Genomic DNA, 22,940 nt, shown 5'->3' on the forward strand with positions numbered 1-22,940 from the left:
GAAATAGTATTTATAATTAAAAAAGAAGAAGTTAAACAGAAATTACATTCAAAATTTGTCCACTGCAGTCCACAATGTACATTGTGACTTCCACATTTCTGGCCACGCTTTTCCCTCCTTTTTCAAATTCTCCTCTTTCTATTGTGATATATAGATCATTTCTCATTTCACCTATAGGAGAAAAAATAAAACAAGTCAACCAAAACAAAAATATCACTTCAGCGTATCTTTAAACATATAATGATGATGACGATCTTATAATAATAATAATAATATAAAAAACATAATGACGAACAAGCTGAAGAAACTGCTAAAAAAACAGAGAAAGAAAAAGACTACCTACCATTTGTGAAGTGCTTAGCAAAAGAGTGAAAGATTTGTTAACTGCCGTGAACAACATTTTAACTTACATCCCATCCAGCACACCATATGAAATCAACCAACTAAAGTATAACACAGCCACTGTTATAACTGCAGAGCTGGGTTATAAAATGCCAAAAAAAGAAACCCACTGGAACACCAAAGTGGAAAATTTGACTTGAAAATAAAATTAAAAAACTACGAGGGGATATCAGCAATTTAAAGTACTTGAAAGAAGAAAAGCTAAAGAACAAAAAGCTGAAAAATAATTTACACAAAAAATACAACCTGGAGGAAAAAACAATAACTGAATTCATGGAAGAACTAAAACAACATGTAATAGCAACAGCAAAGAAAATTGAAAGATACGAATGACAAATAAAACAATATCGTGAAAATGTCCAGTTCAGAAGAAATGGAACTTCTTCTACCAGTCCTTTGATGAAAATCGAGTCCAAACTAATGTTCACCCATGTAAAGAAAAAACTTTGAACTTTTGGAAAGAACTGTGAGAAAAGCCAGTGGAATACAACAACACTGCCTCCTGGATCAAAGATATTCAACAATGAACAACACAAAACAAAATGGGAAATATTGTAATAACAACTGACATGGTTGCAAAACAAGCAAAGAAGGTCAAGAACTGTAGTGCACCTGGCCTGGATGAACTGCATGGATACTAGCTAAAACACCTGACGAGTCTCCATCATCGCATGGCCACTCAATTTGATGAAATGCTTCAAAATGTAACAAGCGAAGAATGCTTAACAGTTGGCCGAACATACTTGATCATGAAAGATCCAGAAAAGGGCACAGAACCAAGCAACTATTGCCCAATTATTTGTTTGCCACAACGCTCAAACCTTTTACAAGAATACTGGCAATATTCAATGATCTGTTAGAAAACAGCTTGTATCCAGTAAAACAAAAAGGAAATTATAAAAAACTGAGAGGAATAAAAGATCAGCTGCTCATCGACAAAATGGTACTAAAAAATGCAGGATGAAGAAAAGTGAATTTTAATATGGCATGGATTGATTACAAGAAGGCATTTGACTCACTACCCTACAGCTGGATTAATGCCTGTCTGGAAAACTTTGGAATCAGCAAAAAATATTTGTACATTTTTGAAAGCAAACATGCAAAAATGGAAAACAATTCTAATAACAAATGGGGAGAACATTGGTGAAGTCAACATCAGAGGACTCACTTTTGCCACTACTGTTCAACATTGCATTAATTCCACTGACAATAATCCTACAAAACACAAAACTGGGATACCAAACCTCAAACCAACGTGGCAAGATAAACCATATACTATACACTTAAAACCGTATGCGAAAAGTCCCACAGAACTTGAATCAATACTCAACACAGTCCAACTGTTCAGCAGTGACATCAGAATAAACTTTGGACTTGAAAAATGTGCCATATTATCCATGCAGCGAGGAAAAATGGAAAAAATAAAAGGAATACAACTGGTTGATTGTTCTCCCTGTCAGAAAATTTAAATTTATTTCAACACAATTTTATTTAAATCTTCAAAGTAGTCTTTTCCAAGCCTAATTGGAATTGTTTGAAACAAATATAAAATTCTGGGTAATATATTCATCTTGATTGTTGATATTCTCCCTATTAATGACAGTTGTAAATTTTCCCATTTCACCAAATCATGCTATCTGCTGTTTAAGTTTGATATAATTATTCTCTTTTAGTGTACTGCATCTTGCTGTCAAGTATATCCCCAAGTACTTGATCTTATTCGTAGCCTGAATTTTTAATAGGTCTGCCAGTTCTTCCTTTTGTCTTGATAGCATATTCTTTGTCAAGCTCTTTGTCTTATCTTTATTTATTTTCAAACCAGCCACCTTTCCATATGTCTCTATCTTTTCTATCAATTTTGATGCTGTTTCTAGTGGGTCTTCTAAGATGAAAACCAGATCATCTGCAAATGCTTGCAACTTAAATCCTTCCTTTTTAAAATTTTCATCCCTTTTATATTCTTTTCATCTCTAATATTTCTATTTAGCATTTCAAAAGTTAACACAAACAACAGAGGTGACAGTGGGCACCCTTGTCTTGTTCCTTTTCTTCTATTGATAGAGTCTGTCAGTTCTCCCTCTATCATTACCTTTGCCATTTGCTTATGATATATAGCTTCTATTGCTTGAATAAATTTTCTAGCAAAGCCCATCTGTTCCAGCAGTAATAACATGAATTGCCAATTCACATCATCAAATGTCTTCTGTGCATCTAGAAATATCAGAGCCATTTGTTTTTCAGGATGTGCCTCGTATTATTCCAAAGTGTCCAAGATTACTCTCATATTGTCTTTAATTTGTCTCTTGGGCAGAAATCCATTTTGATCAGGATGAATAAAATTATTTAAATATTTTTAAATCTTTCTGCCAATATTGAAGCAAAATTTTTATAATCTGCGTTTAGTAGGGAAATAGGTCTATAGTTCTTGATTTGTAATGGATCAGCGTCCTCTTCTGGAACAAGTGTGATATAAGCTTCTGACCATGATTTAGGTATCCTCTTCTTTAACATAACTTCATTCATAACTTCTAGCAATGGAAGATTCAATGATTCTTGTAATGTTTTGTAAAATTCTGCAGGAAGTCCATCTGGGCCTGGTGCCTTCCCATTATTTTGCTTCTTGGGTGCTTCAGTTAACTCCATCATTGTTATATTGATTTCTAACATTGTTTCAATCTCTTTAGGTATCTGGGGTAAATTAGCATTCTGTAAATACTGTTTAACTCTTTTCTCATCAATATTCTCTTGTGTGTATAGTTTCCCATAATAGTCTCGAATTATTTCCTTCTTCTCTTTACTCCCATAGCAAACTTGGCCTTGGTCATCTATTAATTGCAATATTTTCCTTGATTCTTTCTCCTTTCTCAATTTACATGCTAACCATTTCTGGTTTATTTGCATCTTCAAAGTAGTTCTGTTTAGCACCTCTGATTTTTTGTGCTAATTCTTCTTTTTCTATTAGACCCATTTTATGTTTGGTTATATCCATTTTTAGCTTGATGTCCTTTTTCTGTGGCATTTTCTGTAGCTCTTTTTCAAGTCCTTTATACTTATCCTCTAATGCCTTAGAGGCTAATCTTTTCATGGTATTTGTTTTCCTTGTATAGTCCATTATCAAGCCTCTAACATATGCCTTCATTGTATCCCATACGTTCTGGATTGATGTATCTTCTTTTTTGTTTTCTCTAAAGAAAAAAGCCAGTTCTTTCTCCATCCACTGTATGAAGTCTTTTTCCTTTAAAATAGTATTATTTAACGTCCATCTAGATCTTCTTTGTCCTTTCCATTTAATTGTCATTGGATTGTGATCTGCCAAGTACTTGTTTCAATATTTATTTCTTGAATATTAGTTAACAATTCTGTTGACATTCATATCATATCTATTCTGGACCATGATAAATGTCTATTTGAGTAGAAGGTGCATTGTTTGGTTTTAACATTACTTTCTCTCCATGTATCTTTTAAGTTTATTTCATCTACCATTTAAAAAAAAATTTAGGGAGAGTCTTTCTGTTTTGCCTTATTGTTTTCTGTGCTGTTTAGTCCAGTTTATTGTCTACAATGCCATTAAAATCTCTCATCATAACTATATTAGCATAGTCCAATTCAATTATTTTCATATGTAATTTTTTATAAAATTCTTCTTGATTGTCATTTGGGGCATAGATTGCAATCAGGAGTGTTTTCGTATTGTCCATTATTTCCACCATTAGTATTCTTCCGTCGCCATCAGTATAAATCAATTTCACTGGGATGGTCTCTTTAATATATAAAACCACTCCCCTTTTCTTACATTGTGTCAAGGAAGTAAATATTTTCCCTAATTTTGGCTGTATCAACAATAGTTCATATTGTTTTTTAATATGTACTTCTTGTAGACAGATTATATCAAATTTTAATTTCTCTAATTTATGGAAGGTTTTCCTTCTTTTAATGGCTGAATTAAGTCCATTTATATTAATTGTAATCAATTTTTTTCTCTTCCATGGTTATATTTTGTAGTTAGGTTTGACAGCTCTCGTGGATCTTGGTTCACATTGTTCTTTGGCTTCCTCCTTTCCACCTACTGCACCTTCTTTTTTTTCAGTCGTCATTTGGAATTCAATTAGTGAAATTTCTTTTTCTGCCTTTTCCTCTTTCCCTCTGAAAAATTCTGTGTAAAATGATTCAGCTTTCTCAGTTGAGTCAATTCTATATCTCTGTTCTTGCCATGTGAACATTAAACCTTCTGGAATCAGCCATCTATAATTCACCTCTTTTTAAAGTAGCAATTTGGTCAAGAATTGGTATTCTCTTCTCATCTCTCTCACTCTTCTGGGTACTTGTTTCAAGACCACAATCTCCTTATCTTTGTATTTCAATGTTTTCTCTCTTGCCATTTGCAATATTTGCGTTTTAATGGCTTTCTTTGTAAATCTGATGCGAACTTCTCTTGGTAAGCTATTTCTCATTGCATATCTTGTGAAGACTTGTGCAGACACTAAAAAATACTGGACTAGAATCCACACGTGGTTGGAAAAAATGACAAAAAAACATATAGATCTGAAACCAGAGATATTTTTATTGGGAATTTTACCTGGAATATATAGTAAAGACTTGAAATATCTGATTGTAAATGTATTAACAGCGGCTAGGATTGTATTTGCTAAAAACTGGAAAAATGAGAAGATACCATCACAGGAGAAAATCATTAAGAAAATATTGGAATGTGCTGAAATGAGTAGATTGACATTTGAAATTAGAGAACAAGAGGATAAACAATTTTATAAAATTTGGGATGTATTCTATCAATGGTTAGACAATAAAATACAGTAATGAAATATGTAGACTTTTAGAAAATAATAAATATATAAAGAGGTACTCTTTTCTTATTATATCTACAAAATGATTCTAGGATAGATTTGGGATTATAATATGAACTGTCATAAAACAAACTAAGTAAAATATGATTATTTTGTAAAACATGAATGAATAAAAGTATAGTCAAATGATTGATTAATATATTAAGGTATTTAATATTTGATTGAAAATACGAGATTATATACAATGTAATTGTAATTGAAGACTACAAAATGGGAGCACAAAACAATTTGTAAACCAACTGGCACACTGTCTGTACATACATGGAAGATGGACTGATGTTTTTATGTTTTGTTTGTTTATGTTTGTTTTAAAAACCAATACAAATTTTAAAAAAAGAAAGAAAATGATCTATCCATAACAAATGACCTTGGGTATTGGGGAATTCTAGGAAGTATCAGCTGATCACAGAAGTCTTACTTAGTACCCTTTATAGTTTAAAAACAGGTAATAATCTGGGTGAATCAGCTAGATGTATTATCACCGAAATTCATTTCATTGTACTTTGGAACAGGGCATCCCTTTTCTTAAAGAAATGATATTTATCCCCATGACGATTATGGTATGGTGGCCTTGGTTAGAATAACTTCCTAGATGTGCATTCTGCGTTTCTTTCCCAGACAGTATATCAAAGTAGAGAGTTGTGATCAGTCCTATGGATCCTTGGGAACAGGACTTACCTACTCTCCTCTTCATCCTCGTGTTCAGCTGATTCTGTTTCTCAGTACGTAAGTATAAAACACTTTCAGAATGAGCACAATTATGATAGTAGACATACATTTTTGTTAAAATAGTAATTAAGGACTACTGGTATGAAATGAAGTTTAAGTTTCTACTTCTGATTGATACAGTGTTTTTGTGTCATTCTCATAATATTCCAGGCAGAATCAGACCACAGCAAAAGACTGCTATCAACTCTCTACTCCTATGGCATAAGACCAAAAAAGAAAGAATAGGGAAGAATCTATACAATTTATGAAAGGACTTGGTTTGGTTGTTGCAATTTTAAAAATAATTAACTATTGCTAGCAGCAATAGCAATAGTATTTAGACTTATATTGATCCATAGTACTTTACATACTGCACTCTCTGAGCTGTTTACAATATTGTCCCCAACAATCTGGGTCTTCATTTTACTGACCTTCAAAGGATAAAGGCTGACTCCTTGAGCCTGCTAGAATCAAACTCCAGGCTGTGGGCAGTTAGCCTGCTGCATTGCATTCTAATCACTTTGCCACTCTTGGTACAACACATGTATAGGTGTCCCTGAGTGCATTATTTCCAATAGAGGAGTGCAATTTACATAGCAGTTTTGGCGAGAATTCTTGAAGCTGTTGGGAACCACCCAGAGCTTAAGCTTGTGTGACAACTAACACAGTCCTGGAACAACTCAGGATCACTCAATGAGCAAATCCAAAATCCCAAAGAAGTACTGGGACTTGAGAGATGTATTTAGTGAGAAAGGCTCTGATGCGCTCCCACCCCATCGCCCCACAGATTGCAGTATTGAAATCCTTCCTGGAACAGTACCTCGGATACTATGTTAATTACCAACAGGACAATTGGGCTGACCTGTTGCCTTTTGCAGAGGTAGCATATAACAATTCTGTGCATAGTAGGCACAGGTTCCACCCTATTTATGGTGGCTTCCAGTCACAACTTTGTAGCTATGCCAGAGCTGCCTCAAGAGAAAACAAACGTACCCTCCTTAGCGGAGTGGATAGCACAACTGCAGAACCCTTGACCAGTAGCCCGTAAGGCACTGGAGGAGGCACATCAGGCACGTAAGAAACAAGCTGACGAAAAACGTGTCAAGCCAAAAGTTTTTCAAGTAGGTTGTGCAGAGTTTACCTCTCCACAAAGTATTTACAGTCTACCCAACCATCTAAGAAACTTGGTACTAAATACGTGGGCCAATTCCCAATTGCTAAAGTAATTAACCCCGTCACTGTGCAACTGGAGTTGCCCAAGATCCTAAAGCGTATTCAGCCCTGTATTTCATTGCAGTTTGTTGAAACCTGAAACTGTATCACCCCTTTTCCCTGCACCTGACACTCCTCCTGTACCCACTCTGATTGAAGGAGAGCAACGTTTTGAAGTTAAATAAATTCTCGATTCCGGGAAACATAGAGAGAGAGAGAGTCCAGTATCTCATTTCTTGGAAACGTTTTCCACCTGCGCAGTCCAAATGGGTGGATGCTCAACATGTCCTGGTGCCTAAACTCCTCCAGACTTTTCATAGAAAATACCCCAACAAACCCTGAAGGGATCACCAGTTTTTGGTGTGATGTATTGTATGTTTTCACTTTATAATTTTGTATGGCTCACGCCTCAGTTACAGGGGGCTGAATGTCAGCCAGGCTGTGCTTGCTGCCATAAAATCGGGGGAGGGGACTGTGGAGAGTTTTAAATGGTAGTTTTGCAAAGGTTATTTATCTTCAAGGACAATGTAGTTGGTTTTGGTATGCGGTGGCCTCTGGTTGCCTGGCTACAGGGGCTGGGCTATATACTATATTTCGAAACGTTCCCGCTCTGTGCCAGAACTTGCTTGAAACCATTTGCGTTCCGTTTATTCCTAGCAAAAGTACTTTTCTCTAAATCTACGGAGCAAGGATTCTTCTTTCCTAGGAATTGAACAGACAACAATAATCTTCATTTCTTTACTTTGCCTTGCAATCATACAAATGTTTAAGACATATTTAAAAGAGGCACACTAACAGATTTAAAAATGGGAATACATGATCCGCAATTTGAGAAACAAGCCCAGTGAACTGAGAACAATCCAAAAATGTAGTTGATAAAGAAATTTATGAGCCATTGCTTTTCTGAAGAACATAAAATCATATGCACATGGAACTATTTAGTGGGGCCGGTTAACATTTTTTTCTCAAATAGTTGTTTTTGAGATCATTTAATTGAAATAGAATTTGCCGTGCCAAACATAACTATGTTTTATGATATCCCCCTTCCCACACAAAGTACAATGAAAAGAAACTTTGAAATGAGCATTTTCTGCAGGAAACTCCTCTCTTAAGGAATGTCTTCCATCAGAAGTACCTTTGTTGCTGCTGTTTAAGATAATTTTTAACACCACACTACAAAGAAAATTTGGTTGCTGAAATGTTTGGTTGTCCTTCAAACAATAGCGGGCATTGGTAATATGCGTGCGCATGCGCACACACACGCACAATGATTATTAGGTTATTATTTTATACTTGTTTGGAGTTACTGCATGTTTGTACTCTATCATTTTTCTGCTTGGAAACCACTTAAAGTTGCAAGTGAAATGGCATCGAAGTCTTCATAAATAACCAGACAAAGTTATTCACACTCAAATATTTGTGTTAAGGTAAGGATTTTTTTTTTTACAACACACCTGGCATAATAACATTGGAAAAGCCCAACTTCCTTGCTATCGAAACTCCATGGGTAAACATGGATGTATAGTCTCTCCTGATTTGTTCAATGTCTCCATGGAGTAGCTGAACAGAGACAGCTAGGCCTAAAAACAAGAAGAGAAAAATAGATCACAGTCCCTAGATTGTTACTTTGTAAGATTCAAACACTCTACATGTTTATCAACTAATATGGGAAATGAAGAAACTCAAACAAGAAACATATACAATATTAAAGATACATTCAACATAATGAATCTGACCAGCATCCATCTGTTGGAGTCCTCCTATTTTCAAATAAACAGTCTATGGAGTAAATTTTGCTATCCAAAGAGATTTCAGAGGTGTTTAGTATTTGTATAAACTTTATTTGTACATAAAATTAACACTAACCAAAATAAGAATTTCTACCTATTTCGAGGTGATGATTACATAAAAAATAAAGAAATAGTATAAAGGAAAGGGGAAAAAAATCTTTTCTTTCTGCTAATATGTTGATTCATTTTTAAATGCATTGCATTAGGAAAACATTCCTAGATGCAATATTACAATCATTATGGTATTTAATTATTTTAAAAATCTGAATCATTTCCCAGCACCTTGTAATATTGTTTTTCTTCTGAAAATGTGTAAAACTTCATATTTAGTTAGGGCTTTAATAATTTGTCAAGGATGTCATCTATGAAAGCATTATTTAGCAAAATCAAAAGTAATTGTTTCCTTATGACGTTAACCTAAAGCTATTTTTACTTGTTCAGATTCGACATTTAGTGAATAAGACTTCAATGAGTGAAGACAGGGCAGTTTCATACTGATTCTACCCCACAGAAACTTGTTGCTTGAGAATGCGTAGTGATGATGTTTTTCTGGAATATAATTAAACTAAATAAAAAAGGGATTGTGACAATAACTGGAAGCAATATTCCAAATGTGGCCTCACTAGTCAGAGGTGGTAATCAGCAGGTTCTGACCAGTTCTTGGAGAACCGGTAGCGGAAATTTTGAGAAGTTCGGAAAACCAGCAAATACCACCTCTGACTGGAGATTTTACAGTATCCTTGCCCTGCCACACCCACCAAGCCATGCCCACAAAACTGGTAGTAAAATTTTTGAGGCCTACCACTGTCACTAGTACAGTATAGAGTGGTACTATCACTTCCTTTGATCTTGATACTATTCCTCTCTTGATGCAGTGCAGCATACTGCTGAATAATACTTAATAGTAGTCCACTAGGATAGTGGTTGCCAACTGGTGGATCTTGGCCCACTGGTGGGCCGTGAGAAAATTTTGGTGGGCTGCAGCATGCTGAGGTGGGGAAGTGGGGCAATTCTGCAGTGGGAAGAGGGCAGACCTCTTGAGCCGCAGGAAGCAGCTGCCCTCAGGTGAAGATGTTGTGAGCGGGAGGCTCAACCCCCTCTTCCTCCTCACCAGAACACGCTCAGCGGGAAAGAGGCGACTTGTTGAGGGCCAGAGTAATGGTGAGTGCTTTGCATGTGAGCGCTTCTGGTGAGGAGGAAGAGAAGCTCCTTGGGGGGGCACAGGAGATTGCACCCTCTCCTCACAGGCCAGGAAACACCCAGGAATGCCACAATCCCCCACACCCCTGCCCTTAGGAGCTTCGATTTCTCCTCGCCAGAAGCACTCACACGCTCAGCGGGAAAGAGGCAGCTTGGCGGGGGCCAGAGGGGTGGTTAGTGCTTTGCGTGTGAGCGCTTCTGGCGAGGAGGAAGAGAAGCAACATCTTCCCCTGAGGGCATTGCTGGCAGTCGCTTAACCTCCTCAATGTGCAGAGGTTCCTTTCCCCTCACCCCCTTCCCTCACAGGCCAGGCCTATGCCATGATCTCCCGTGTGTATGAGTCCGTCCGCGGTCAGTATCACCCCTGTTGCCCCATCTTCCCGACACTCATCTGGTCTTCAGCATGTGGCTCGTCAGCCCAGAATGGAGGTTGCCTGCTGTGCTGAACCATGCATGCCTGTGCCCGCCGCTCTTCCCAGCAGGGGGAAGAGACCCCTCTCAGCTTGGACTCTGGGTTTGTGACTGGTATATATTAACTGGGACAAGGATGACTTCGCCTCACCCACGGGACCATGAAGTAGCAGCTGCCAGCTCCTTTCTCCACATGCCAAGTCTTACCATGGGAAAGAGAGCAGCTGGAGTATCAGTGTAGCTGCTCAGTTAGTTCAGTTAATTGCCCTAGCAGGAGAAGGAGGTGCTGGAGGAGAAGGAGAAGGCAGTAGTGGAGAAGCAAACCAGGTGTTAAAGACCCCGGTGGGGGGGGAGGCTTCCAGGTGGGGGGAGGCTTCCAGCCTGGCCCTCCTTCCCTCCCCAACTCCAGGCAGCCACACCTGGCAAAGGAGGGAGAGGTTTCCTCTGATTTGAGGGAGATATGAAATGACAGGAGACCAGTTTTTTTGAGGGGGTGGGTGGGTTCTGCTTTTCTTGCTATATTTTTTGTTATAATTAAATAAATATTTTATATTTAAAATATATATTTATATATTAAAATTAATTTTTTAAATAGTACATTTATATTTAATATAAAAAATAAAAAAAATATTAAATAGATTATCTTTTTTTAAAAAAAAATCATATTAGCGGTCCTCTGGATTTAAAAGTATGAGTTTGGTGGTCCCTGAGGTCCAAAAGGTTGGCGACCCCTGCACTAGGACACTTACACCTCTCTCGTAAGCATGACTGTTTAACCAGGTACTGCCTATAAGTATTTGTGCATTTGTTTTTTTCTGCCTAAGTGCGGGACGTTACTGTCCGGTCCCTATCGGAATGCTGGCATTCTGAAAGGGAGGGGGAGGCATTGTGGACCTCATAGTTTACATGCTCTCACTTCTGCTGTAGCTGTAACTGCTTGGGAGCTTAAGGAAGGGAAAGATCTCACCATCTGCATCAACTCCTTCTTGACCCGTCAGGGCCGGGGATCCAAGGTCACAGAGCCCTGTGGGCGAGCTCTTACCATCCACCTTCAGAAATTTCCTAAACATCTTGCAACGTGTTATTCGTTGATAATGGACACAAGGCATCAGGGCTGGGGATGAAAGGGGGATAATAGCCTAGTGCAGGGGTGGGCAAACGTTTTGGCTCGGGGGCCTCATTGACTTTTAAAATTTGACAGACGGCCCGCCACCTGGTGTCAAAACGCCTGTCATTACAAGTCAAAATCAAATGAATGCAATCATTCAATCATTCACATCAAGCCTTAATTCTGTACCAATCTTCGGCGGGCCGGATTAAAAAGACCAACGGGCCGGATGTGGCCCCCGGGCCGTAGTTTGCCCACCCCTGGCCTAGTGCCTGGGTCCTCAAACTTTTTAAACAAGGGGCCAATTCAGACTGTTGGGGTGGGGGGCGAACCAGAAGAGCAAATGGAGGTGTGGAAGAGAAACCAGGACATGGAATGCTTGATGGGTACATAGATGAGACTGGCTTCTGGGGCATCTTCTGCAGGTTCCCCTTCAATCCTGGCAGTGCCCTGGGACACCTCCTTGAATTCCATTCCATTCCATCCTATTCCCATTCCCACTCCACCCTATTACTATTGCTATTCCATCCCATCCCATCCTATTCCTATTCCCATTCTATTCTCTGTTTCCATCCCATTCTATTCTATTTGCATCGCGGTGGTCTCAACCCATTTTTGGAATCTCACTGGCTGCCCCAGAGCTTCCTCTGCACGTGCCAAATGCACGGAACAGGCTCCAGCAAAGGCTCCCCATGTCTGGCAGGCAGGATCAGACCAGGCAGGCATTGCTTGGAGCAGATCTGGCAAGGAAGCCCCAAGGCGGGGACTCAGTGGCACTGATCTGCTGGCCGGCCAGCCCTTCCTGCCTCCCTCTCCAGGGGCGGAGATGGCTGTCCTCTTTGGGGGGCTGGCAGCCTCACCAGCAACTGCCCCAGAAATGCTGAGCGGGAGAAGGACGGGCAGCCAAGTGACTGTGTGTGTGTGTGCCTCCCCAGCCTCCAGTAGCACTCTGCCAGCCCAAACTGACATGCACAGAGGCACCCCGCAGCCTCCGCTTGTCCCGTTTTTGGCTTTCTCGGCCTCCAGAAGCCTTCTGCCAGCCAAAAACAGCCCCATTTTTGTCCTTGCCTGCCTCCAGTAGCTCTCTGCCTTATCTTCCAGTTCCAGCTCGTGAAGGTATGTCCTGTGCTTGGCTGAAAGGGGAGTCATAAGGGAGGGGCAGCCTCATGGTCCCATGCAGGAATGGGATTGAGATGGGATGAAATTGAATGGGATTCAAAATGGATTGAGCCCAAGGAATTTAAAGTGGGGGATCATGTATATTTGTCTACACATTTCCTCTAATCCTTATAACCCTCTAAAAAGTAGGCTCTAACTTTATAGGCCCTTTCCCTAGTAAATATATTATAAATCCTGTTACAGTAGAGCTATAAGCTAAGTCCTTATGGAAGGTCCACACAGTTTTTCATTGCAGCCTATTGAAACCTGAATCTATCTTGCCTTTATGCCACAAATCCCTTCCTGTCACTGAACCTTTTATGATTGAAGGCAAACAACATTTTGAGATTAAGCAGATCCTTGATTCATGCATGCACAGAGGAAAAGTTCGGTACCTCGTTGCTGAAAACTAGCTGCGTTTCATCACTTATAGTATTTTTGGAAAAACAGGAAGTGATGAAACGGGGCTAGTTTTCAGCCTGCAAAGCCTGCAGAAGCCTTCCTCAAGCCTTTGGGAAGCCAAAAAAGGCCTCAACCCACCGAAAATCAGCTGTGAGACTGCACATGTGCAGTGAGGTAAGTCTGCCTGCAGCTCGCATGCCGGCACAAATGGCTCTGTGTGCCAATTTTGGTGGGCCGCAGAGAAATCTCACCCCCAGAGCAGCCCCACAAAGCAATTAATCCAGGCTGCGCAGAAACACAAGGCTGCTCAGCTCACGTGGCCCGCAGGAACCCTCCTCGCCCACTCACTCCTTACCCAGTAAACTTGTCTACTAAGTTGCTATTTTTCCTTTTTCTGACCATCATCTGTTCTGCTGTGCCAGGAGATTTAGATTAGCTAGGAAGCAGGAAATGGTTGGATTTCTTGCTTTCTAGCTAAGCACAGCCAAATCTCCCTTAGGACTGAAGGTTTGCTTGCAAGCAAATTCAGTGCAGACTCACAACAAGCAAATTTGAGAGACTGAGCTAGCCGATGGCAGATAGTTAGATCACTGAATGATTCTGTGAGCAACTCAATCTGCCTGCTTTACCTGATTTTGGATAAAAATTGCCTTTTTATATAAAAAATTCAATATTTACATATGTGGTGTGTTGTGAGTTAATTTTATGAGTTTGCTTGCAAGCAAATTTTAGGTGACAGACTGAGCTAGCCCATGCCAGATAGATAAGATTTCTGAATGAATCTTTGATTCTGTTCGCAACTCAATCTGCCTGCCTGCCTTGCCTGATCTTGGGTAAAAGTTGCTCTTTTTTATAAAAAAAATTCAATATTTATATAAATATTTATAATATTTACATACAAGCCATGCCCAGCCAGTCACATGACCACCAAGCCACACCCACAAATCAGGCCATGCCCACAGAACCAGTTAGTGGTCCCTGGGATCTAAAATTATGAGTTTGGTGGTCCCTGACATCCAAAATGTTGGCGACCCCTGTTCTAGAGCAGGGGTATCAAATTGGATTTCTTCAAGGGCCAGATCAGCATTGTAGTTCTGCAGGCCGGCGGGAGTGGTGGCGATAGAGTGGCTGGACAGATGCCTCCTGTAGCACCCTGCTGGCCAAAATGGGGTAGCGGGGGGGCATGGATTGAGCCTCATTTTCACTCTCCATTGTCTGCATTACCCTGCCAGCTGAAAATGGGCCACCTGAGCCATTTTTCAGCCCGTTTTGGGCCAGTTTTTCGGCCATTTTTCAGCCCGTTTTTGGCTGGCAGAGTGCTGCAAGGAGGGTGAAAAAAGGGTCCCCACACATGGCTCATTTTAGCTGCCAGAGGCACTGCAGGCTGGTCCCTTGATATGTCCAGATTAGCCCCACGGGCCGGATTTAAGCACCCCTGTCCTAGAGTGTGCTTGAAGCAGGCAAAATGAAATTCTGACTGGGTTTTGCTGATTAGATTAGTTTAAAAATTAGTTTACTATATATGTAAAAGTAAAAAAAAAAAATGAGGTTGCAACATTTTATTGCACCAAAAAACGTTGGAAATCAATGGTTTTTTTCATTTTTATCCCACACCTCTCTTCCCTCTTCTTTTCCTCCCTCATTTCCCTATTTTTATTTTCTTTTGTATTTATATTACAACAATATTCAGTAAAAACATATTACCCAAAATATAATAAAAGTCAACCAAAGCACTCTACAATGTATCATTTTTCCAAACTGTGACATGTGAAGAAGACTGTGGAAGAGTTTTTAAAAATGCCTGAAGAAAACCACACGTTTTAAAAAGAATAAAGTTACAAAAGTCTCATTTTTAAAAAATCAGGAAGAGATTCTCTACCCTAAACAGCTTCCAAGCTGAACAGGAACCATATATTTTGTAACACATACAAAGCAAAGTGTTGTCTGTAAACAAAACCAGAAAATATATTTACCAGCATTGGATCCTGTCAGATTATAGCGTGCATTTAGTTTTTTTATGATGCTTTCATGAATTTGAAACCAGTCACTCTCTGTGTTACACCTGTAAAAGAAGTAACACTGTTAAATATTGATCAGAAGTTATTGCTGTATCAACAGGAAAAATAAAAATGTGAATGATCTAGTCAGCACCAGATTTAAGGATGTCCTGAGCAAACTTTCCCTTTGAAGTAGCTATTCAAATAGTCACTTTTAGCAACAACTTTAATCCACTTACACATCGTTTTTCCAGATTTATCAGCTGAGATAGCAGCAAGTTCTATTGTCTGCTTACATAATATAAATATGTAATATGCATGCAATGCAAAACCTTGTCACAGTATTGTTTCATAACATTGTGTGCAATTCTAATTGGTATATGAATTACTGCTATTAGGCAAGTTTGCACATGATATCAACTATATCAACTGTTATTGCCAGAGGGATATGAATTTACAATAAGTGAATCTATCAGTAAGTCCGAGATATTTTAATTTGTATTTCTGCAAAGATCAGAAGTTGGAGTTAGAAATCTTCAAAATATTTTAGAGCAATTATTTTTTTCTCTTCTTCATTATTTTCTAGTATTCCTGATTCATTTTGAAGCTGGTATATTATTCTTTTTTCTTTTTCTTTTTTTAATTTACAGGCCAGCCATTCACACTTTCAAAAAAGTTTTGTTTACAAATTTAATATCCTTTGCATTGTCCTTCTGTTGTCGTAAGTTTAATTTATGTCTGGCCAGATTCAATTGTTCTTCAATTTGATCACTTCCCAGATTTTTTTGTATTTGTTTTTCTAGATCCCCAATTTCTAAATGTAATATATTATGTTGCCCCCATTTCTCCTTATTCCTTTTTGCCATGTAGGCTATTGTTACCCACTGGTGTGTGCCTTCATCGTATCCCACAGGATTTGCAATGATGTATGTTGTTTTTTTCAAAAAATAGTGCCAATTCGTTAGAGATTTCTTGAATACATTCTTCTTTTAATAGAATCCGAGAATTCAATGTCCATCGTCTTTTCTTTTCCTGTCCTCTCCAAATTACTTTAATGGGGTTATGGTCAGCCCAAGTTTTTGGGGGAATTTCAATTTTCTCTATTTCTTTTCCTAAATCAACATTCGTCCAGACCATGTCAATCCTTGAATAAGATTTACGTGGGTTTGAATAAAATGTAATTTTTTGTTCTGTGGGAATTAATGCTCTCCATACATCTATTCGATTTAATTCCTCCGTCATATCAAAAAAATGTTTTAGGTAAAAAAATTTTTTTCTTTACCTTCTTATTATCACAAATGTAATCTTTTACAGTATCTACTATTCCATCCCACAATGCATATGTCTTTTTGGCCTATTTCAGTAATTTTTTCATGGAGTTTTTTATAGAATTCTTTTTGGTTTTTATTAGGTGCGAAAATATTTACTAGTAGCATCTGTCTTCGTCCCATCTTTAATTCAGTCTTTAATATTCTTCCTTTAGTCTCTGCGTAAATTTGCTATGCTTCTATCTCTTCCCTAATGTATATCTCCACCCCCTCTTTTTTTCCCCTGCCAATGCAGTATGGAGTTTCCACAATTTATTGAATTCTAAGTACTTTTTATCTTATTTCTTAATATGTACCTCTTGGAGGCACACAATATCTATGTTTTGCTTAACTTCTTCTTCTTCTTCTTCTTTTTCTTCAGCGTTTGTCTCGCGCTCGGGCGAGGTCCGCTAATGTCCTTGAGTACTGCTTCCACACCTCTCTCTGTCTGCCACGTGTGTCGGGTCTGCCTTCGCGATCTCTAGATCGGCCTTGATCGTGTCCATCCAGCGTTGTTTAGGTCTACCACGCGGTCTCGCTCCTCCGACAGTCACCTTCATTACAGATTTGATGATGGATTCTTCCTTGGCGCGCTCACGTGGCCGAACCATCGTAGCCGGACTGCCTCATGACCGTGGGGATGGGCACGACGCTGAACCGCTCTACGCACTTCTTCGCTCCTGACGCGATCGAGTAGGGTGAGGCCTACCGACCATCGGAGCATTCGGATCTCCATTATCTGAGTCTGCTTTCGACTTCTTTGGTCGTCGGCCAGCACTCTGCGCCGTATATGGCCACGGGGCGCACCACAGAGTTATAGATTTTCGCCTTCAGGCGCATCGGCATCTTCTTGTCACAGAGGACGCCCGTGACGGACTTCCATTTGCCCCACGCTGCATTGATCCTGGCTGCCACCTCAGTTTGTAGTAGGCCTTCTTCCCCAAGAGTAGTTCCCAGGTACTTGAAGGTGGAGGCGCGCGGTAGCTCCTGCCCGTTCACGTGGATGGAGCCTGTCATTTCATTGTCAGTGGTCAGGTATTCGGACTTCTTTAGGTTATGTTTTGCTTAACTAATTTTGAAAATATTTGTTCTCTCCTCACTACAGCATTTAACCCATTTACATTTATTGACAATAGTTTTAGTTCTTACTCTTACTGATCTATCTGTTTCTAGTTTCTATTGATTTTTTTTGTTTCTTTGTGTTCTGGTTCTAATGCCTTCTTCTTTCTGGGTTTCTTGTATCTCTTTTGCTTTATCTTCCTGGTCTTCTATTTTGGATTCTACCTGGCCTTCTTGACTTCCTTCCTCTAACTTCTCTCTACTACTATAATTTTCTTCCATTCCTGTCAATTGGTCGTATAAATCTTGGGCTTTGTCCAAGTTATCTATATTTATCTTTTTTTCCCTGCCATGTTTTCTGGGACAATCCACCAAAACAAAATATTCTGTTTGCTTAATTGTACTGCCAGGTAACGATAGTCTTTACGTTGTTCTCTAATTTGCCTTGATATTTGTTTCAAGGTAATGACTTCTTTCTCCTTGTTCACTATGGGTTCTTCCCTTGTTATTTTGTGTATGATTCCCTGAGGTTCTTTTGGGCGAATCTAACATGTACCTCTTTGGGTAGCTGGTGTCTTTTGGCATAGTTCGTCTGGACCTTGTAGACCTCATCTAGCTCATTTATAATCTCTTGTGTATCCCTTTGCAGGGTTTCTGCTATCAGTTCCACCATCAATCTTCCCAGGTCTTCATCTTTGGTTTTTGTTATATTCTGAAATCTTAAATAGAAGGAGGCACGATCCATTTCTAAATGGATCGAGGAATCTTCCAAATTCTTGTTTATTGCCATCATGCATTGGTCAACCTGCTCCATTTCTTTCTCTGTTTGTTCTGCTTTTGCTTCTACTGTTTTAATTTTCTGCTCATTTTTTTGGATCGCCTCACCTTGTTGTTCGGTTTTTGGACATCATCTCCTGTAGCTTCACCATCGTTTCTTGGATCATTATCAGCGTTGTTTGCATTGTTGGAGTGTTTTGTATGGTTGGTTTGATTTTTTTGTATTTAGCATCCTGTCCATTGATCTCTGGGTTGATGGAGATGCTGTCGCTACTGATGGGTTTGAGGATGTTTTCTTCCCTGCCCTCAATGCGGTCGTAGTTATGCTGGTCATTTCTTTCAAAAAAAAATTTCTGTTCTCCTAAGATTTTATAAATACTTTCCCAAATTATCATACAATCGCTTTGTGGTTAGTAATATGAATTCTTGCTGTTCTTCCTTGTTTCTTTTATATCCAATATATTAGGTTGTATTGAATTACCTTAATGTGTTGTCAGGTTAATTACTGCTATTCTGTTCCTGTTCCTATTTGCCCAGCTACTGGGCCTGCTGCACCTGCTGCTACTGGCCTCGTGGGGGCTCTTCATCCTGGCTGTGCTGCTCTCGGACGCCCTGCTGGGCTGCTCCTGTCTGGTACAGGGCAACTCAGCCCAAATGTACAACCTCCAGAACGCCTCATCTGTTTTCACCTTTGGACTGTACCCCTCCCCTCCCCCATGTGATCTCTGTGCCAACCCTGTAGTAGGATGGAGAAGGGAGGGGGAGAAAAAACCCCAACTTCCTGGCTGCCGAGCCCCCACCTGTACCCCTGTGCTGGAAAGGCAAGCAAGACACACAACTCAATGCTACCGGTTTGCCATGCAATGCAAGCCATGAAAAGCAACCTGCCCAACCATCTTGGCTCTGGGGACAATCCCGGATGGAGGGGCATGCGGGATCCCCGGGGTGGAGGCTTTCTGCTGCAACGCTCTGCCACAGCTCTGAAGCAAACCTTCATCTTCCCTGAATAGGATTGCAAGACTGGAGGTCTTCGCAGCCTCAGGAGGCTCCACTGGTGACTGCTGGCAAAGGGACCATGACAGGCCAGCAGGAGCAGCCCAACTGAGAGTAGTACAAGATGGAGCCATGCCATCTTGCCTGTCATCACCTTCAGGCTGTGCCCCTCCCCTGCCCTGGCAAGCTCTGTGGTGGCAATGCATCAGAATGGAAAACGGAGATTGCCCCTGCTTCTTTGTACCCCAAACCCCATCTTCTCTGGCCACTGAAGCATTCTATCCCTCCATTCTCCGATCCACTGCAGGGCTGCCATGGAGTTCCTGCCCACTGAAGCCATAGGGCCGCCAAAAGCAGTGCAGTCAGAAGGACGAAAAGCCCCTGCAAGGCCAGCTACAGCAGGTGCAGCAGGCAAAAGCAGATGTCCAGAAGCATCAGGGGGAGGAGCAGGTGGCCTTCTGCCTCATTGTACAGTACCAGCAGCCTGAGCAAGAAACAATTTCCAGGTCTGGCAGAGCACCAACCATGGTTGTCGCCTGCTGCAGAGCCACAAGGTGAACTGTGGAAGAGTGGGGCCCTTAACTGCGAGGTTGCCAGGTACCGCGAACAGAACTGGGCCTGACAAGAGTGCGCCAGAAATGCCTCCAGGTACCCGGACAGAATGAGAGGCAGCTCCTGGCCCTCTCTGGTTCAGCTGATCCACAAGACCATGATTAAGGGGCCAAACCTCCATGAGGTGACTGGGGAAGGAGCCATTGTGCTAAGCACTGCCTCAGGAATCACTGACCATATTTGTGAGGAGACAAACTTCCCTAGTGAAGGGTGTGAGCGTGGCTGCCTCCTGTGCTGGTCATGCCCACCCCTTCACTAGGGCTTATTTTTGGGGTGGGGTTTATTTTAGGCACACACTTAAAAATCAGGCTAGGCTTATTTTGGGGGTAGGTCTAATTTTCAGGAAAAATGGTGTGTGTGTGTGTGTGTAGTTTAAGATAAAAAACTAATTCATTTAATCTATAGAACTTGAAAGGAAAAATTATCTACAGATTATATTTCATTGATAAAATGTGATCCAAATATTGTAATATATTATAAATATATGTATTCTTACATATATACTTTTAAAATAAGGTCATCTTTTGTATCACCAGTCAGTAGATCTGCTACACTGAGGACCGCACAACCAAAAGGTCGCCGATATTGTACATTGCAAGCATTTTTCTTTTCACCTGCTCCCATTCGGCCTGTCAAACAAAATATATTGTGAAAGAAAAAAAAACAAGAGACACTAAATAAATACATATCTTCTACCACCACCAGTTAATTTAATAACTTTATTGGATGCTAACTGTGCCAACATTTAAGAACACCTTCAATCTGTATCTTTCTGAATTGGCCTAATAGTGTGAAAAGAAGAAAAAATGCCTACATTAAACTATGTGAGAAAGCATTCTAAATTTGACTTTTCTTAGGAGCATCCACAGTTCACTATAAGCCCTTTATTGACATCAAAGAGAAACCTACATTCAATTTCTTAAGCTCCAGCTGTATATATTCACTAAATATTTTATCAGAAAAAGAGGTGTGCTCATACTCTCAATCTCTGCCTTAAATCCACATGAGGTATATATTTAAATTATGGAGCAACAAAAGGCACATTCTTATTAACAAATCACATACTTCATCATTGTTGTCACATCTTTGTTTTAAAATAGCCTGCACTTTTGCCCCTAAAGTTGCATTGGAATGTTTGTAGTAAAATTAAAAAAAGAACAACAAACCTAGGATCTAGTCTTGGCTTTGCAAGACAGAAATCATAGGCAATTGAATAGATGCACCTCAAATAGGAAATGAACTCAACAGAATACTTACTATTCTATTTACACTTGATACTCCACACACACGCACATAGACAAACACACATAAACACACAAACACACACACACAAACATACACACATGTACATATATATTTTTCTTCCAGAGTAACTAGCTTAAGTGAGACTTTAATCATTTTTCTGCATACATGAACATTTCAAAGTTTTAAAAAGCAGTAGTAACAATAACCTTTCAATTCCGGTGACTCTGCCCTATAGTTTGATAGGATAGAAAACTGTTTATATCAGCCCTAAAAAGGATATGAGACTGACAAGTAATACATTTAATATAATGTATATGGCTCCTTAACAACAATTGCTGTACGATTAAAAGTTATCCTTCTTTAAGGATTAATTAGGAAAAATTAGTACATGCATACCAATACGTATAATGTGCACAGTAATGTAGATGTCCTTCCTAAGCTCACTGCTTCCCAAATCCTGTGAAGAATCAGAATAATCCAAAATTATCATATGATTTTTTACGGATTATTGATATAAACAATCGGAAAATTTTAAGTATGCTTCTTCCTAGCATACTGAATAGCAGTCAAGAAAAAAATAAAATATGGGGTATTCAAATATATTTCATTAACACATTTGTACATGTTCATGGTCCTGAGAAATGTTAGTAAAAAATGTTAATGATGTAACCATCTTCTTTTTGGAGGTCTCCAACTCTCCAAATCTGTACTAAGTCAAGATTTCAAGTCAGAGAATTTGGAATGACTATTTCTAGGCTTCTAGCAGAAATAAGTCTCACTGTGCAGTTATGGTTGCAGCTCTAAGCATCGAAAACTTGTTATCCAGTTGCAGTTTTACTATGGTGCTGCCAGGAGTGCCAGCCAACTTTCTTAAACTAGATGGAGTCCTAGTTGATCAGATGTGAATCATCACAATGTGAGTGATATTAAACCATAAATCTGTTTCTATCCATGAAAATAAATCCCATTCAGATTATTCTTAATACTTAATTTAGAAACTGTTTCTTGCAAGGTCCCACTGAAATGTTAAACTTCATGTTTCATATTGGAAAACAAAAGACTCCTTTAATTCCGAACTAAAATACATCTCAGAAGCAAACAGCTATCTTTTGTGCCTATCATATATTTAAATATAAAAATGCTCTACTTGTTAGATACTAGGCCAAATGGACAATTATATTATTATTATGTTGCTTTGTTCTTATAATCTTCTTAGATACTAGTCTGAAGCATCACTATTGCATGCACGGTGGTCATGTATTTGGATTACCAAATAAGTAATAAAAAACCTCATTAAAATACAGCAGCAAATAAGAAACTCACCACAAAAAGAGAACAATATCTTTCTGGCTTCTCTGGACATTTTGGCAAACCATTCCGATTGAGTTTTAAAAAAAATCTCTCACTGTAAGATAAATATTATAATTGGAACAGGTAAATTTATTTGTCACAAAAATGTGCAAAAAAAAAAATCCTTATTCAAGATTTGGATAAATAATATTTTTATCACTGTTTCCAAAACAATCTTTTCTAAAATTCTAGAACAAGGTTGCAAAACCAGCCATTTTTTAAAAAATTTACCACAGTAACTTTGATACTTTGCCACTGATCTGGAATCAAAACAAGATGGCTCTTTAAAATAACTCATTGAATGAAGCAGCAACTCCTTAATTCTATTTTTCATAATTAAGGAGTTG

At 39.3% G+C, this 22,940-nt stretch overlaps 1 protein-coding gene across 4 annotated transcripts in view; it reads right to left on the minus strand.

The window, feature by feature from the left end:
• The window catches only part of DOCK4 (dedicator of cytokinesis 4), a 229,095-nt gene that overhangs the window by 141,092 nt on the left and 65,063 nt on the right, over positions 1–22,940 (minus strand). For all 4 annotated transcript variants that reach the window (XM_026713144.2, XM_087933987.1, XM_087933988.1 and 1 more), the window contains 6 exons: positions 22,567–22,648; positions 21,640–21,700; positions 20,495–20,627; positions 15,227–15,315; positions 8,639–8,764; positions 47–171 (listed from right to left, as the gene is read on the minus strand). In XM_026713144.2, the coding sequence (XP_026568929.1) occupies positions 47–171; positions 8,639–8,764; positions 15,227–15,315; positions 20,495–20,627; positions 21,640–21,700; positions 22,567–22,648 (616 nt within the window). The remainder of the gene's footprint in view (positions 1–46; positions 172–8,638; positions 8,765–15,226; positions 15,316–20,494; positions 20,628–21,639; positions 21,701–22,566; positions 22,649–22,940) is intronic.

This window comes from Pseudonaja textilis, chromosome 5 (assembly GCF_049901715.1).
Source record: "Pseudonaja textilis isolate UNSWEBS1 chromosome 5, rPseTex1.2, whole genome shotgun sequence".
NCBI lineage: Eukaryota > Metazoa > Chordata > Lepidosauria > Squamata > Elapidae > Pseudonaja > Pseudonaja textilis.